The sequence below is a fragment of the Megalopta genalis genome, chromosome 3, assembly GCF_051020955.1.
Source record: "Megalopta genalis isolate 19385.01 chromosome 3, iyMegGena1_principal, whole genome shotgun sequence".
Taxonomy (NCBI): Eukaryota; Metazoa; Arthropoda; class Insecta; order Hymenoptera; family Halictidae; genus Megalopta; species Megalopta genalis.
Window position 1 is genome coordinate 16756410 of NC_135015.1, and position 13225 is coordinate 16769634.

At 42.2% G+C, this 13225-nt stretch overlaps 4 protein-coding genes and 1 long non-coding RNA gene across 9 annotated transcripts in view; 3 read left to right on the plus strand and 2 right to left on the minus strand.

Moving 5' to 3' along the window:
• The first annotated feature begins 313 nt into the window (after positions 1 to 313).
• On the plus strand, positions 314 to 1945 carry wol (Dolichyl-phosphate beta-glucosyltransferase wollknaeuel). The gene is made up of 5 exons (XM_033478375.2): positions 314 to 523; positions 638 to 812; positions 879 to 1072; positions 1137 to 1245; positions 1406 to 1945. The coding sequence occupies exons 1-5, from the start codon at positions 461 to 463 to the stop codon at positions 1846 to 1848; spliced, it is 984 nt and encodes a 327-aa protein (XP_033334266.2). The 5' UTR covers positions 314 to 460; the 3' UTR covers positions 1849 to 1945.
• Positions 1946 to 2509: 564 nt separating this feature from the next.
• On the plus strand, positions 2510 to 4727 carry Alg-2 (Apoptosis-linked gene-2). Of its 2 annotated transcripts, none has more exons than XM_033478376.2 (4): positions 2510 to 2765; positions 3157 to 3263; positions 3465 to 3772; positions 3865 to 4727. In XM_033478376.2, the coding sequence occupies exons 1-4, from the start codon at positions 2710 to 2712 to the stop codon at positions 3964 to 3966; spliced, it is 573 nt and encodes a 190-aa protein (XP_033334267.1). In that variant the 5' UTR covers positions 2510 to 2709; the 3' UTR covers positions 3967 to 4727. The 2 variants fall into 2 exon arrangements, with proteins under 2 accessions (XP_033334267.1, XP_033334268.1); XM_033478377.2 differs by having other exon boundaries at positions 2511 to 2765; positions 3504 to 3772.
• Positions 4124 to 5419, minus strand: LOC117225064 (uncharacterized). The gene is made up of 2 exons (XR_013032983.1): positions 5067 to 5419; positions 4124 to 4997 (listed from the first exon to the last, which is right to left on the minus strand). It is a non-coding gene; the product is annotated as an uncharacterized LOC117225064 (long non-coding RNA).
• A 135-nt stretch (positions 5420 to 5554) lies between these two features.
• On the plus strand, positions 5555 to 9902 carry mRpL24 (mitochondrial ribosomal protein L24). Of its 3 annotated transcripts, none has more exons than XM_076520211.1 (6): positions 5555 to 5753; positions 5828 to 6013; positions 6120 to 6322; positions 6597 to 6783; positions 6869 to 6994; positions 8824 to 9902. In XM_076520211.1, the coding sequence occupies exons 1-5, from the start codon at positions 5658 to 5660 to the stop codon at positions 6953 to 6955; spliced, it is 759 nt and encodes a 252-aa protein (XP_076376326.1). In that variant the 5' UTR covers positions 5555 to 5657; the 3' UTR covers positions 6956 to 6994; positions 8824 to 9902. The 3 variants fall into 3 exon arrangements, with proteins under 3 accessions (XP_076376326.1, XP_076376325.1, XP_033334262.2); XM_076520210.1 differs by having other exon boundaries at positions 8830 to 9902; XM_033478371.2 differs by lacking the exon at positions 8824 to 9902 and having other exon boundaries at positions 6869 to 7017.
• bbg (PDZ domain-containing protein big bang) overlaps positions 7126 to 13225 on the minus strand; it is a 157676-nt gene continuing 151576 nt past the window's right edge. For both annotated transcript variants that reach the window (XM_033478369.2, XM_033478370.2), the window contains exons 9-11: positions 10573 to 13012; positions 8610 to 8765; positions 7126 to 8316 (exon numbers count right to left, since the gene is read on the minus strand). In XM_033478369.2, coding sequence (XP_033334260.2) covers positions 8147 to 8316; positions 8610 to 8765; positions 10573 to 13012 — 2766 coding nt within the window. In that variant the 3' untranslated portion in view covers positions 7126 to 8146. The remainder of the gene's footprint in view (positions 8317 to 8609; positions 8766 to 10572; positions 13013 to 13225) is intronic.

Below are 13225 nucleotides of genomic sequence, written 5' to 3' on the forward strand. Positions count from 1 at the left end.
ATTTAAAAAAATTTTCAGAAAATCTTACAAAATATCTATTATTTCAGATAATATAATATAACTTTTCGAGATAATCAAACGAATTGAAACAAAGAGAAGAGAATAATAAAAAAAAATGTAGACATAGTAACTTGTCTGTGACGATGCTTTATGGACACTTGCGGCTCAATTCTATTTTACCGATCGAAAAAATTGAAATGTGACTAGGCTCTGATGGATCTGGTAATTTCAGGCGTGTTTCACTACGCTACAAATTCCCTAACTAATCTACTTTGTGTTTACATTGTGTATTGCCAACTGCGAGAAGGTGTATGAACGAATAAATTATTATTTAGAACAGTCAAAAGCATGAGTAGCGGCAGAAGAAAGCAGAAGAAAGAGAACTATGAGAGTATACACGTCGTTTAACATATTTTATAAAGTGTATTTTACTCATATGTGAAAGTCCATTCATCTGAAAATGTTGTGTCTTGAATGTTTATTCTTTTGTACTGTTATAATCGCAGTACTATGTGCAATTGCGGTACGTGTCTAGGTTATACTTGCCATCTGTTTATCGTTTCAGTTTCCATAAACGTGGCAATTCTATCGTTTAATACAAAAAACATTTTTACGGATTTAGCATTATTTATTTCAGTTTACAATTATTTTACACGTAATAACACAACCGTACCCGAAAATATGGCGCGACGACAAAGAGAAGTATTTCTTGAATCCAAAAACAGAGAAGATGGAAAATTTTCCTTTCTTCAATGACAATTGGAGCGTACAGCTGAGTGTTATAATACCTGCATACAATGAAGAGCAGAGATGTAAGTATGAATGTTTTCGAAATGATATCACAAAAAGACTGATATATATTTATATTTTTATTACAGTGCCGCTGATGTTGGACGAATGTATGGAATATTTGGAGAATCATACAAAACTACAAACGTACGAAGTAATTATAGTTAGTGACGGGAGCACTGACAAGACAGTGGAAATAGCACACAAATATGCATTAAAATATGATAGCATTAGAGTATTGGAACTTATTAAAAATAGAGGCAAAGGTGGTGCAGTAAGATTGGTTAGTAACAATACATAAATTCTTTGTTCATGAACGCAGGTATTTTTACCAATTTTAATTCAAGGGTGTTCTGAGTGCAAGGGGCAGCGCAATTTTGTTTGCCGATGCAGATGGTGCCACCAAATTTAGCGATCTAGTTAAGCTAGACAATAGTCTAAGAACAGTATTAGGATGTAAGTTGTAAGCGGAACTGTATCCATAATTGTGCATTAGACTTGAGCATTGTCCAAGTAACATAATAAATGGAAGTTCCTTGGTTCATTGCAAATAAAACGTGTCCAAGTCTGTTACGCATTGCATAAGGTATTTATAATATGAAAATCATTGTTTTAGATGACTATATGGACAAGCCAGACGATGTCAGTTCATCCAATGCTGTAATATGTGGTTCCAGAGCTCATTTAGAAAAAGAAGAGACTGCCAAAAGAACGTTTTTCCGATTATTGTTAATGAACGGCTTTCATTTCCTAGTCTGGTTCTGGGGAGTGAGAGGTATTAGGGATACACAATGTGGCTTTAAACTACTAACGCGAAATTCTGCCGGACTTGTATTCCAAGCCTTGCACGTCGAGCGTTGGGCATTCGATGTAGAAATGTTGTATATTGCACAGTCCCTAAACATTCCTATTACCGAGATTCCTGTAAACTGGACTGAAATAGAAGGTTCCAAGATCGTACCATTTTGGAGTTGGTTACAGATGGGCAGAGATCTATTTTTTATTTGGTACAAGTACAAAATCGGTGCTTGGAAAATAAAGGGATCTAAACAGACTTAACTGCACACAAGACTATTAAAGAATTTATAAGAAACAATTTTTCTTTTTTGTAATATTTTTATTGTATAAAATGAAGATCTTTCAATTGTTTTTGTAATTATGGAATATTTTTCCTTTGTGGACGAAACACTTGCAAAAGTTTTATAAAATATGATCTCTTTTTCGTAAAATATTCCGAACGTAACAATATTTATGGTACAATCGGGAATTGACTATAATTCTACGTGAAAAAATAAAGTAAAAGTTTAGAATCGAATTTCATAATTCGTGTAAGTATTTGATGCTTACTGGTGCGTATAAGTAGTAATTGTGAACCATGAGCAGCCATATTGGTCGCGAATTTGAAACCCGTTTATCTTGAAAACTGAGTTCCCCTGATTATACCATGAATACTGGATACATTATCTGGACACCTATACATTATCTACTATTTTTATTATTCGTTTTTTATGTATATAAAATCCCTGCTATTTATAATTATTCTCGGCCATATCAGTTTTCAAATATTGTTGCTTTTTTAAATATTTCTAATTTATCGAATTATCAAAAATTTTGACAATAGTGACACCGGTATATACGATGGATCTAGTAACTTCTGTGACCGTTATCAAAAGAAACTAGTCTAGTTATACGTGTATATATATATATATGCAACTAGAAATAAGAAGAATTTAGTAACACGTCAGACTTTCAGAAACTCTGACGCATTTGTGACGTTGTTTATAACTTGCAAATTCTTTTCAAATTGGCTTGTTGCATAGTTGCTTCGTGAGCCAACCGTGAGATTATATTGATCTAACAAAAGTGACATTGCGATTGTTATCGATTGAATATTTTGTAGTAGTAAACGTTCATTGAAAAATGTCTTTTGTGTCCCCTATGCCCAGTCGGGAATTTCTTTGGGATGTTTTCCAACGGTAATTATAGAAATACATAATTATGTTTAGTTATTCAATTTGGTTTATTGTTCGATGACTATTCTACGCGCCGTGTGTCGGTGTTTCTAAAGAACGGAAATTGTATGGCACACTTTAATGATTCACGTTACCGTTAATTACATATTAATTCATCATGATTAGACTGCAGAGTTTCCGCGTTGTTTTGTCATAACAGGAAATCCATGGAAATTGTGATAAAAATATTATTTCTTATTTAAGGAATATTTTTACTTTATTTCGTGTAAGCTTAAATACTAAGATTTGGTGTAATCTAATCTTATGAATCAGTACGAAAATTCGATGGGTGTCCGAATATTTTTTAACAATTTGTTAATTAATTTAATTATATTTCTTAATTAATAAATTAAAGAGTGGACAAAGACAGATCCGGCGCGATCACTGCAGATGAATTGCAACAGGCACTTTCAAATGGTACATGGACACCATTCAATCCAGAAACTGTTCGTTTAATGATTGGTAAGTATCCGTTTATTATTTGCTTCTAAATGACCATGCGAATTAGCGTATCCCTTCAACATATACTCAACTGAAGTAATTAGTCATAGATTTATTGTAGTATTGTTGCACTTTACACAGACACAAGTATGCAATCTCATGATCAATTAGCATGGTCCTTTATTATCGCAAATATATTTTCAGTTCATTTTATTGATGCAGGTATGTTTGACATTGACAAAAATGATCCTGCTTCTCCAGGTATGTTCGATAAAAATCAAACAGGCACAGTCAGTTTCGAAGAGTTTGGAGCTCTATGGAAGTATGTAACAGATTGGCAGAACTGTTTCCGGTCATTTGACCGGGATAACAGTGGAAATATCGATCGTAATGAATTGAAAACAGCACTCATAAACTTTGGTTACCGATTATCAGATCACATTATAGATACTCTTATACGTAAATATGATAGGGGTGGTCATGGAACAATATACTTTGATGATTTCATTCAATGCTGTATAGTCTTATATGTAAGTATATGGCATGGGGTTTTTTAGAAATTCTGTATTTCTTTTTATGTAATAGAAAAATCTACATTTCCGGTTTGCATCTTTTTTTTCAGACCTTGACTGCTGCTTTCAGACAACTGGATACAGATTTAGATGGCGTAATTACAATTCATTACGAACAGTTCTTGGGCATGGTGTTCAATCTAAAAATATAAGGCACACTTCAGATGGAGTTTCTTTTGCTTAAGCTATATTATTTATAGCACAGAAATCACAGAAATCTTCTGATGCCAAAACAAAGTTTACGATTCGTTTCACTCGCATATTCGATTATAAAAATTTAATGGGTCGTTATAAAGAATTAAAATAATATTTTCCGAACATTATGATATATTTGAAGAACATTCCTAATAATTGTATACATATGTAACTTACGCTTGACAGTACAATTATGTATGCCGGTTTATTGTTAATCACAGATGAGATTTAATGTATGTTGCCTAATGGTTCATTATAAGGTCAATGATGCAACAAATATTAAATGTTATTGAATCTAAGATTACAGTTATATTCAACGACAAGTTTCAATGTGGTGGCTAAACTATGCTCTGTAAAATACATTCTTGCATATGCGACATTCGGTAATTTAGTTCTTTTACTGTGTAACGAAAACGTGTCAATTATAAATATGTCAAAATTCCTATTAATCCTATTTAAGAATTATTCAGTGATCTAATAGATATCTATATCACCATACCATAGAACTCTTAGTTATTCTGAATAGGCTGTAAGACCAACGATACATTTGCAGACCTCAAGTTCAGCGATTGCGTTTTCTTGAAGTATACATATATACTAGATTTATTTATACACTAAATCTATATATCTATATTTCTGTACGTTTTTATTATCCGTTTATACTGCGTTTCCATTGTATTTTATGTGTATCTAAAAATATATATAAATCAAGATTCAATTCTCTGGAACCCATTTCCCGCGATGATTCGGTCTCTGCAGTATTCGTCTGCAATTATGTAAATTAGGGATAATCACGTAAATTTTACAAGCCCAGGAATACATTACCAAATTAATAACTAATTCATGTGCGCGTATCTTCGAAATTGATACTACACGATAACCTTAATGATTAAAGTTTAATGTACGCAATGTTACTTTCGTACTCTGTCCTTCGTAAGATCATATTTCAAGGTCATTGAAATCGATGAAATGCCCATAAAGTTCATTCCTTTAAAAAATAAAAAATTTTTATAGAAAAAACATTGAAATATCGTTTTTTAGTTTGAATTCAAATTACTTTTGCTGCATTTGCCATTAGTGACAATGCAAATTATGATAATTAATTGCGATTACGAGATAATGACGCCGATATGGTGAATCCAGAAAGTTTCTTTTGACCTCTGTACAGCGACAATTAGTAAGTGTGTGATAAAGCGCTCAAACCCTTAGCCAAATTACCGACATTCGACTTTGGCTTACAGTTTCAGCGTTCTGCCACTTACTAATCAGCGCTATACGGAATCCTAAAAAAGCTTCTCGTTTTCGCCGCAAATGGCGCAAGTGCTTCCTACGTACGGCGGTAAATTTGAATTGATTTGAACAGGAGAAGAGGAAAACGGTATCTGCTGGAAAACTTACTAGTTATTCTTAGACTTCGACGGTTCATTGTTTGTATTTTCGATTGTTTTATACGTACTATTTATTGTATTTTTTAATTTTAATTTGTTGTTATAGAGGCCAGGTTGTGCTGCCATCTAGAATGTAAACTTTCCCTATCAGAAGTGTATCTATGTTCCGTAAACTAATCGAAGTCCGGATTGTTGGGGTTCTGTATGTTCAAGATTCGAAAGTTTCGATACTAATTAGTTTTAAATATTAATTGTACAAAATGAGACTCACGTGTGCTTTACTCACAAGAATGAAGCATTGGTCAAAGGTGTATTCGAATTTACCGGACCGTTACATAGACCGCGTGACAGAACAGGTATGACGTTTTAATTGGTACTTGCTACAACTGTTTGTATAGTATATTTTATTTATAATTCAATCTGTGTTTAGATTTATTGGAAAACACCACGTGGGAAACCTCAGTACCTTCCACGGACGTTAAAACGTAATCGAATTCACTTTTCTATTCATCGGCCATGGACACAACCTTTTCAGTACGAAAATCAGCCTAATAGTACACATCAATTTGTGCACGTTGAGCCCATAAAAAATTGGAGTTTCTTCCGCGGAGATCGTGTAAGTAACTTGATGTTACAGTATGTCTGGATAAGAGCATCTGGAATGTTTAATAAAAAGATACTGACAGCGTTATTCAGTGTACCGAAATGTGTCATGTGCCTAGGTGGAAATATTAGTTGGTCCTGACAAAGGAAAACAAGGTTTTGTGAAAGATATTTACCAGGAGAGGAATTGGATTATCGTAGCAGGATTGAATACAAAATTGGAATGTGTAGGTAAAACTAAAGACTACCCTGGATATTTTATTCGAACGGAAAAGCCTCTATTGGTTACAACTCAAGTTTCATTGGTCGACCCTTCCGATCTGTAAGTATCTTATGGATATGAAACAGCGCTGCCACTGCCTGGATATTCGAGTAATCCAAATATGCACCAGGACATTAACATCGAGCTTGTACACATGAGTACTCGTATGTCCGGTCTTGAATCTCGATATTTAAATGTTTGAATTTAAATTTGAATCTGATTACTCGAGTATCAGGACTTGAAATTGAGTACCCGAGTGTCTATACAGTATTGCGTAACATTGTAAGCCTTGGTACGAACTGTGAATGCACTTACGTGCATTTGTTTATTTTAGAAAATCTACACCTATCGAATGGAGGTACACGGAAGAAGGTGAGCACGTCCGAGTCTCCGCCAGAACCGGCAGGATTATTCCTATTCCAGAAGGGAGCAAGGAAACTATAGATTATAAGAAACCTGAAGTGTACATAGATAATCCCAAGGATACATTGGCGGAAGATTTAATGGAAGTAACTTTCGATGTACGTAAATAACGTTTCCGGATAACTCTGTATCATTATTCCCGTGAAAAGTTCGTCGTCTGAATGTATTCTCGACTTGATTTAGGCTCCTCTGAAAACATTCGAGATGGACATCATGGACAAAATGGGTATTAAAGAGGACCGTGTGCCAAAGAAATATTATTGGTATTAATGTACAAAAACGTAATATCAAACGAACGAATAGAATTAGGTATGTGAATTTTGTTTTCAAAACACTGTGTTTCTTTATTATTCCGTTATCCTTGAAAAAATCCTTGCGCCGGAACGGTCGCTGGCATTTGATAAAGGAGAGAAGAACGGGAATCGTAACAATGAAGCGTGTGCAATTCGATCGCATCGTTTATTATTGACAAAAGTTACATTGCGGCGTTTCCTATTCATGAATCTTGTATAGAAAATATGTACGAGGGTGTTGAGGGGAGACGGAAAAGCATAAGTAACGTTAAAGAATCAAGCGATTAATCAAATATCTCGTAAACATTTGTTAGGCTAAAATAATATTGTTATTGCGAGTGGTCTTTTGCTCTCGTTAACGTTTGTTAGTTTTAATATTAACACACATACATATCACAGCACGATTTTTAACAAACGCAAATCTAGAAACGAATGTCAGTCTACAATTAAATAATCCAGTAAACGTAAACGCGTTATATTAACATCTGTCGCCCTCCGGCGGTTCCCTTTTTTTTTCTCTATTAATAGTACGACAGTTTTTCTAGACACCCGAAGTGTTGCATCTCGAATTCTTGCGCATAGTTCATCCTATTTACAAATTCCTTCTTTTCGTTCGCGTCCTGGCAAATTCGCGTTCCACGAGATTGCGAGGACAAAAGCGTCTCTCTCTCTCTCTCTCTCTCTCTCTCTCTTTCTCTCTCTTCCTTTCCGGCCTCGTTACTATCTAGGTACATACTAGCTAATTAGGAAAAGCGTTCCTTCATTTCTATGGATCCGTGTTCGAAACAACGGTAACACGTATAATTTATAGTTCGACGAAAACAAAAAGAACAGGACAAAGAAAAGGTCTCCCTGAAGAACGGAGGTATCCAAACAATTACGCAACAATAATACCTCGTTAGAGTAAGCACGATACGGGCAATCCTAAGTAACGCTCCAACAAAATGCATTCGTTATCCTTTAAGACCGAAACAGGATTTCGAACAAAGGACACGCCGGTGATACGATCGCGCGCATCGCATCCCCTCCGATTCCTCGAGTTTGAGGACTTCTTCGTCTCGCTTCGACATCGTTGGCACGGCGATCGCGAAAGATCTCCCGGCAACGCTCGAAGTCTTCTCTCGGTCGCGTTCCTCGCACGACGCCTCCCCTTCTAATTGACTATCATTCACGACGATTTGGTGGCAGGATGCCTGACTAGGAGGTTCACTTCGCCGTCGTGTAGTTTCTTCATCAGAGACCACGCCTCGATCCTCGACATTCGCGTCACATCGTTCCCATTCACTTCTAACAATTGGTCCCCTGCCTTCAAGGCACCTGTCTTCTCGGCAGCACCTCCTGCAACGCGATTATTATCATCGTTATTACGCGGCTCGATAAGGCGCGACCATCGTCGCCGGGAAGCGTTCTGCCAGAACGTGTCGCGACTTTGAAAAGTGTACGGCGACAGAGAGCTCTTTTTACGCTAAATCTACCGAGCATAAATTCGTTCAGACATCTTGTTATTTTTATTATAATGTATGTGTCCTACCGAAGACACCTTACAATTTCAACAATTTTGAAAGAAAAAATGTGGAATCGGTTATTCTGACAGGTAGATTCGGCGTCGATTCAGAGCTCTAGGGTCTCACCGGTAAATATCTTCTTGATCACCAGCGGCCTGTCCCCGAGGGGGCTGTCCCTGCCACCCTCCAGGCTGAATCCCAACCCAGCCCCGTCCTTGTACACTGCTACCACCGAGGGCGGTCCCCAAGCAGTATCATCTGCGACACCGTTCACCTCGAATCCTTAAAGAGAGAACATAATAATTAATTTTAAGATAATTTTTAAGATAATAATTTTCAGTTTTAGTTTCAGAGCCTCTCATCGAAGATCCGTGCACAATGATTTCAAACACAGAACCCCAAGAAGCAATTAATCTTTTAGGTACGGCTGAATTCTGTGCGCGAGGCTATTTCACTGGACGGCAGAGTCTGATATGTACTGTACAGAGTCTGATACTGTATATACAGGGTGTCCCAGAAATGTCTCGCAATCCGAAAGTGGCGGGTTCCTCGGGTCATTTGGAGCAACTTTTTCCTTTACAAAACTGTTCTCCGAGGCACCGTTAACGAGTTATTAACGAAAAACAGAGACCAATGAGAGATCGCGCACGGCTGACGCTCCGCCCTCGCGACCAATGTCGCTGCGTCGGACGGCCGGCGCGACGCGGCATTGGCCGCAAGGGCGGAGCGTCGGACGCACTGGTTCTCCGATTGGTCACTGTTTTTTGTTAATAACTCGTGAACGACGCTTCGCAGAGAATTTTCGTAAAGGAGAAAGTTACATGAAATGATCTCAGGAATCACTCTCTTCCAGGAGAGCAGCTGACGCGTGGCAGCCGAGCCAATGAACGGAACTGGGCTTCGCGCGCTGGTTGGATAGGCCACCTTGCGTCAGCCGTACTCGATTCTTATTGGTCACTGTTTTTCGTTAATAACTCGTTAACGGTGCCTCGGAGAACATTTTTGTAAAGAAAGAAGTTGCTTCGAATGATCCGAGGAATCCGCCATTTCCGGATTGCGAGACATTTTTGGGACACCCTGCAGACTGTTGTAAATCGATGTGAAGACAAAAGAAGTGTGAAACAATGCATATGAAGACGATTATTTGGTTCAAACGATGAGCTACTAGAGCAAGCCACTATAGTGGCGCGTCGTCCAGAGAGATGACATCCGCGCAAGCCACTATAGTGGCGTGTCGTTCTGAAAGATGATATCCGCGGAAGCCACTATAGTGGCGCGTCGTGCCTAAAAGGTTAAAGGGTGTACCTTCTCAATCGCAATTTCTGTAATCATCATGTTCCGCGACCGAGTGTACATTGTGCACACCAAGGCGGTATAAACAGCCGATAATGTCTTTCCGAATTAAAAATTGCTCGTGTACACTCGTGGTTCTTAATTTACCGTTCTTCGAGGGCTTAGCAAATAGCTCTTCGCCTAGTGTAATCAATACTGATAAGTTTCGCTTAAAGGTGCGCCTCGATATCGTATCATCCGCAACGATTTTTTGCACTAGAAATACCCATCGCTAGACTGTGGATTTTTATGCAAAATAAAAATTGTCCGCATCCAATACAAGACGCTTCTCTGATTTAGATGAGTTGCGAATAATACAATAATGTTACCAATTTCTCCAAAACGTTTTTACTGGTTTCAGAACGATCCACACATTTCTGTCATACATGTATACTATTGGCTTGGCAACTAAGTAATTGCCGATTTGTCCAGTTGCTAACATTCACGGATAATAAAAAATAACATAATAATAATAATAATATAATAATAATATTATTAAATTATAATAATATTAATTACATTATTATTAAATTATATATTAATTATAATAATATTATTAATATTATTAAAATATTATAATATAACATTTACGGATATCATAAAAATGGTAGTGAGAGACATCAATAACTGAAAATCGGCAATTACTTAGTTGCCAACCCAATACAATGTATACTACTCGTCACAGCATCGAAGCCTGGCGGCTTTTCTGTCTCGCCTGTAAGAAGCTCGCCGACCCCAACGAAGCGCGTTTGCTCACCTTCGATGATAGTTTCGACGCTCGCGGTCCGTGACCTCAGTCTACAGCCGTCCTCGGCCCTTGCCCTGGAGACGACGAGGACCACCTCGGACCTGGGCTGCTTCAGCACCGCCAGGCTCTCCCTGTGCGTGAGTCCCCGCGTGCTTCTCCCGTTGATGCTGAGGATCCTGTCGCCCCTCTGCACCCTGCCGTCCCTGTCGGCGATCGAGTGCGCGAGCACTCTGTGCACCGTGATCTCTTTGACTTCGCAGTCGGCCCCGCCCGCCAGCGTGATCCCCACGCTGCCGGCAGGGTTCTCCTTGTGCAGCAGCACGACGATCACGTCGTGAGCACCTCTGGCTTCCTCGAGGCTGGCCTCCTCGACCAGCTGCGCCAGCTCCTGCTGCGAGATCAGGCTGGTGCTGCTCGCCAACGAGCTGATGCTGCCGAACTGCTCGCTGCAGCACCTGTCCGTGTCCACGTCCGTGCCTATCGGAGACAGATTCTCGTCGACGCTGCTGTCCAAGCTCGGGAACCTGTTGTGGCTGGCTACAGGAGCGGGCTGGAGCGGGCTGCTGGGTGCCTCGATCTTCTCCAGCGCTTTCTTCATGTCCGTGACGCTGGCGCTCCTGCGGCTCAGGTTCCTCGTGGTCGGGATCTTCGATAACATCTTCGACTTCTCCGTCTCCGTCGTCTCGTCCACGTTATCGGCGAGGCGGGGCTTGCCCAGCGTCGGTATCTTCGAGACGAACGGCTTATCGTCGTTCCAGGAATCGCTCGTGGTCGCCGAGCTCCTTCTACCGTACCGGTTGTCTTTGGGCTCCCAGAGCGTCTTATTCTGGCAACCGGTGCTCCTCTCCGCTCTCGTCTCCACGCTCTGCGTTCGGGCGAACTTCGCCTCCGACTTCGCGCTCAGGATATCCTCCAGGCTCATCTGGCTCTTGGACCGGCCGAAGCTCCCGTCGTCCACGTGGATCGCTGATCTGGACCTGCTCTTCGTGGTCAGGATCGTCAGCAGGTCGTTCTGGTCCTCGGGGATCTTCTTCGGCGACTCGTTCGCTCTGCCTCGCGGCTTCAAGGTCTCGTTAGCCTCGCCCTCGTTGTTCCGTTTCCCCGGCGACAGGTTCACGCCGTGAGCAATTTGCTCGTTCTCGACCGCCTTGCCCTGCCTCGCGGTCTCCGCGACCGGCTCCGGCTTCTTCTCGACCCTCTTCGCCGACTTCAGCTCCGCCGACCTGGCCAGCGCTTTCGCCTCGGTGCGCACCCACATCTTCAGGTCGTTCGACGGCTCCAGCAGCTCCGACTTCGGCGGTCTCGCGATCGGCGGCGGCACGCTCCTCTTCGGCGGCAGCTTCGGCTCCTCCTCCTTCGGGAAAGGGTCGTCGTTCTCCGGGAAGGAGCTGTCGGTCACCTCGATGTAGGCGATCTTCACGTCCTGAGGACCGGCCACGGTGTTCTTCGGCCGGATCTTTGGCCGATCGTCGCCGTTCTCCGACGGATGATCCGCCTCGGCGAACTTCCGTTGTATCAACGGCGATCCGTTCAGGTCTCTGCCGCTCCGACACCTGGCGCTCGCCAGGATGTTCTTCCGGTTGATGGCCTCGACGCTCTGCGGCTTCAGGACCCGCCTGGACAACGACTCCGCGCTGGCCTGCGAGCCCGACGTCAGGGTCGACGAGGTGCTGCAGTTGGTGTCGGTGCTGTTCGACCGTTTCAGCTGTCTCTGCGGGATCTGCGAGGTCCTGGCCAGGCTGGACTCCACCGGCTGCGGCGATCTGGGGTCCGAGCTGCTGCTGCTGGAGGACGATCTCTCGGACATGAACGTTCTCTCGTTGACGAGGCTCGCGCGGCCGTAGTCCACGGCGTTCGACTCCTTCGCGTACGTCCTCGTCGGGCTGTCCATGATGAGGGCCCGGTGCCGGTAGCTGGTCTCCGTCGACATGTAGGACCTCTCCGACGAAACGGTCGACCGTTCCGACGGGACCGGCGACATCGGCGGGCTGAACCCTCTGGAGATGCTGCTCTGCGAGCTGCTCACCGCCGAGTCGTTGTCCGAGTCGTCGTAGTCCATCCGGGTCTTCCTCTGGGCCGTCTTCGGCCTGCCGCGCAACCCTTCCGGCGAGCTCGCCGTCGAGGCGAACTCGAAGCTGTAGTCGCTCCTCGTCGGGCTGCAGATGCTCTCTAAGCTCTTCGGCGGCTCGGACATCGGCGGCGTCGTGGCGGTCGTCGTCGGCGACGACTGCGAGCAGGTCTTCGCGGTACCGTTCAAGGCCGAGCCGTTGCCGGACGTGCCGTACACGGCCAGGCTCTTCCTCTTGAACGCCGGCGAGTACTTCGAGTGGATCTGAGGCGCCGGCATCTTGAAGGACGTCGTCGCCTTCAGCGGAACGCTCGCCGTGCTCGCGTTGCTCGCCAAGGAGCTCTGCGAACCCCACTTGTCCTGTATGTTGGACCTCGGGATCTGAAACAACGGGCAATCGCATTATCTTCTGCATTCGAAGTCGGAGAGTTAGCGATTTCAGGGGGAAGACTCTCGTGTGACGCGAGGGGTGATGTTTGGCAATTTTTTGATGACATGAGATCTTGATGGAATTCGTCGCCGCTTGGCACGTGGATTCTTTAAGGTTTCAAGATACGAAATGTCTTTTTGTTTTCATTTTATTTGATCGATTCT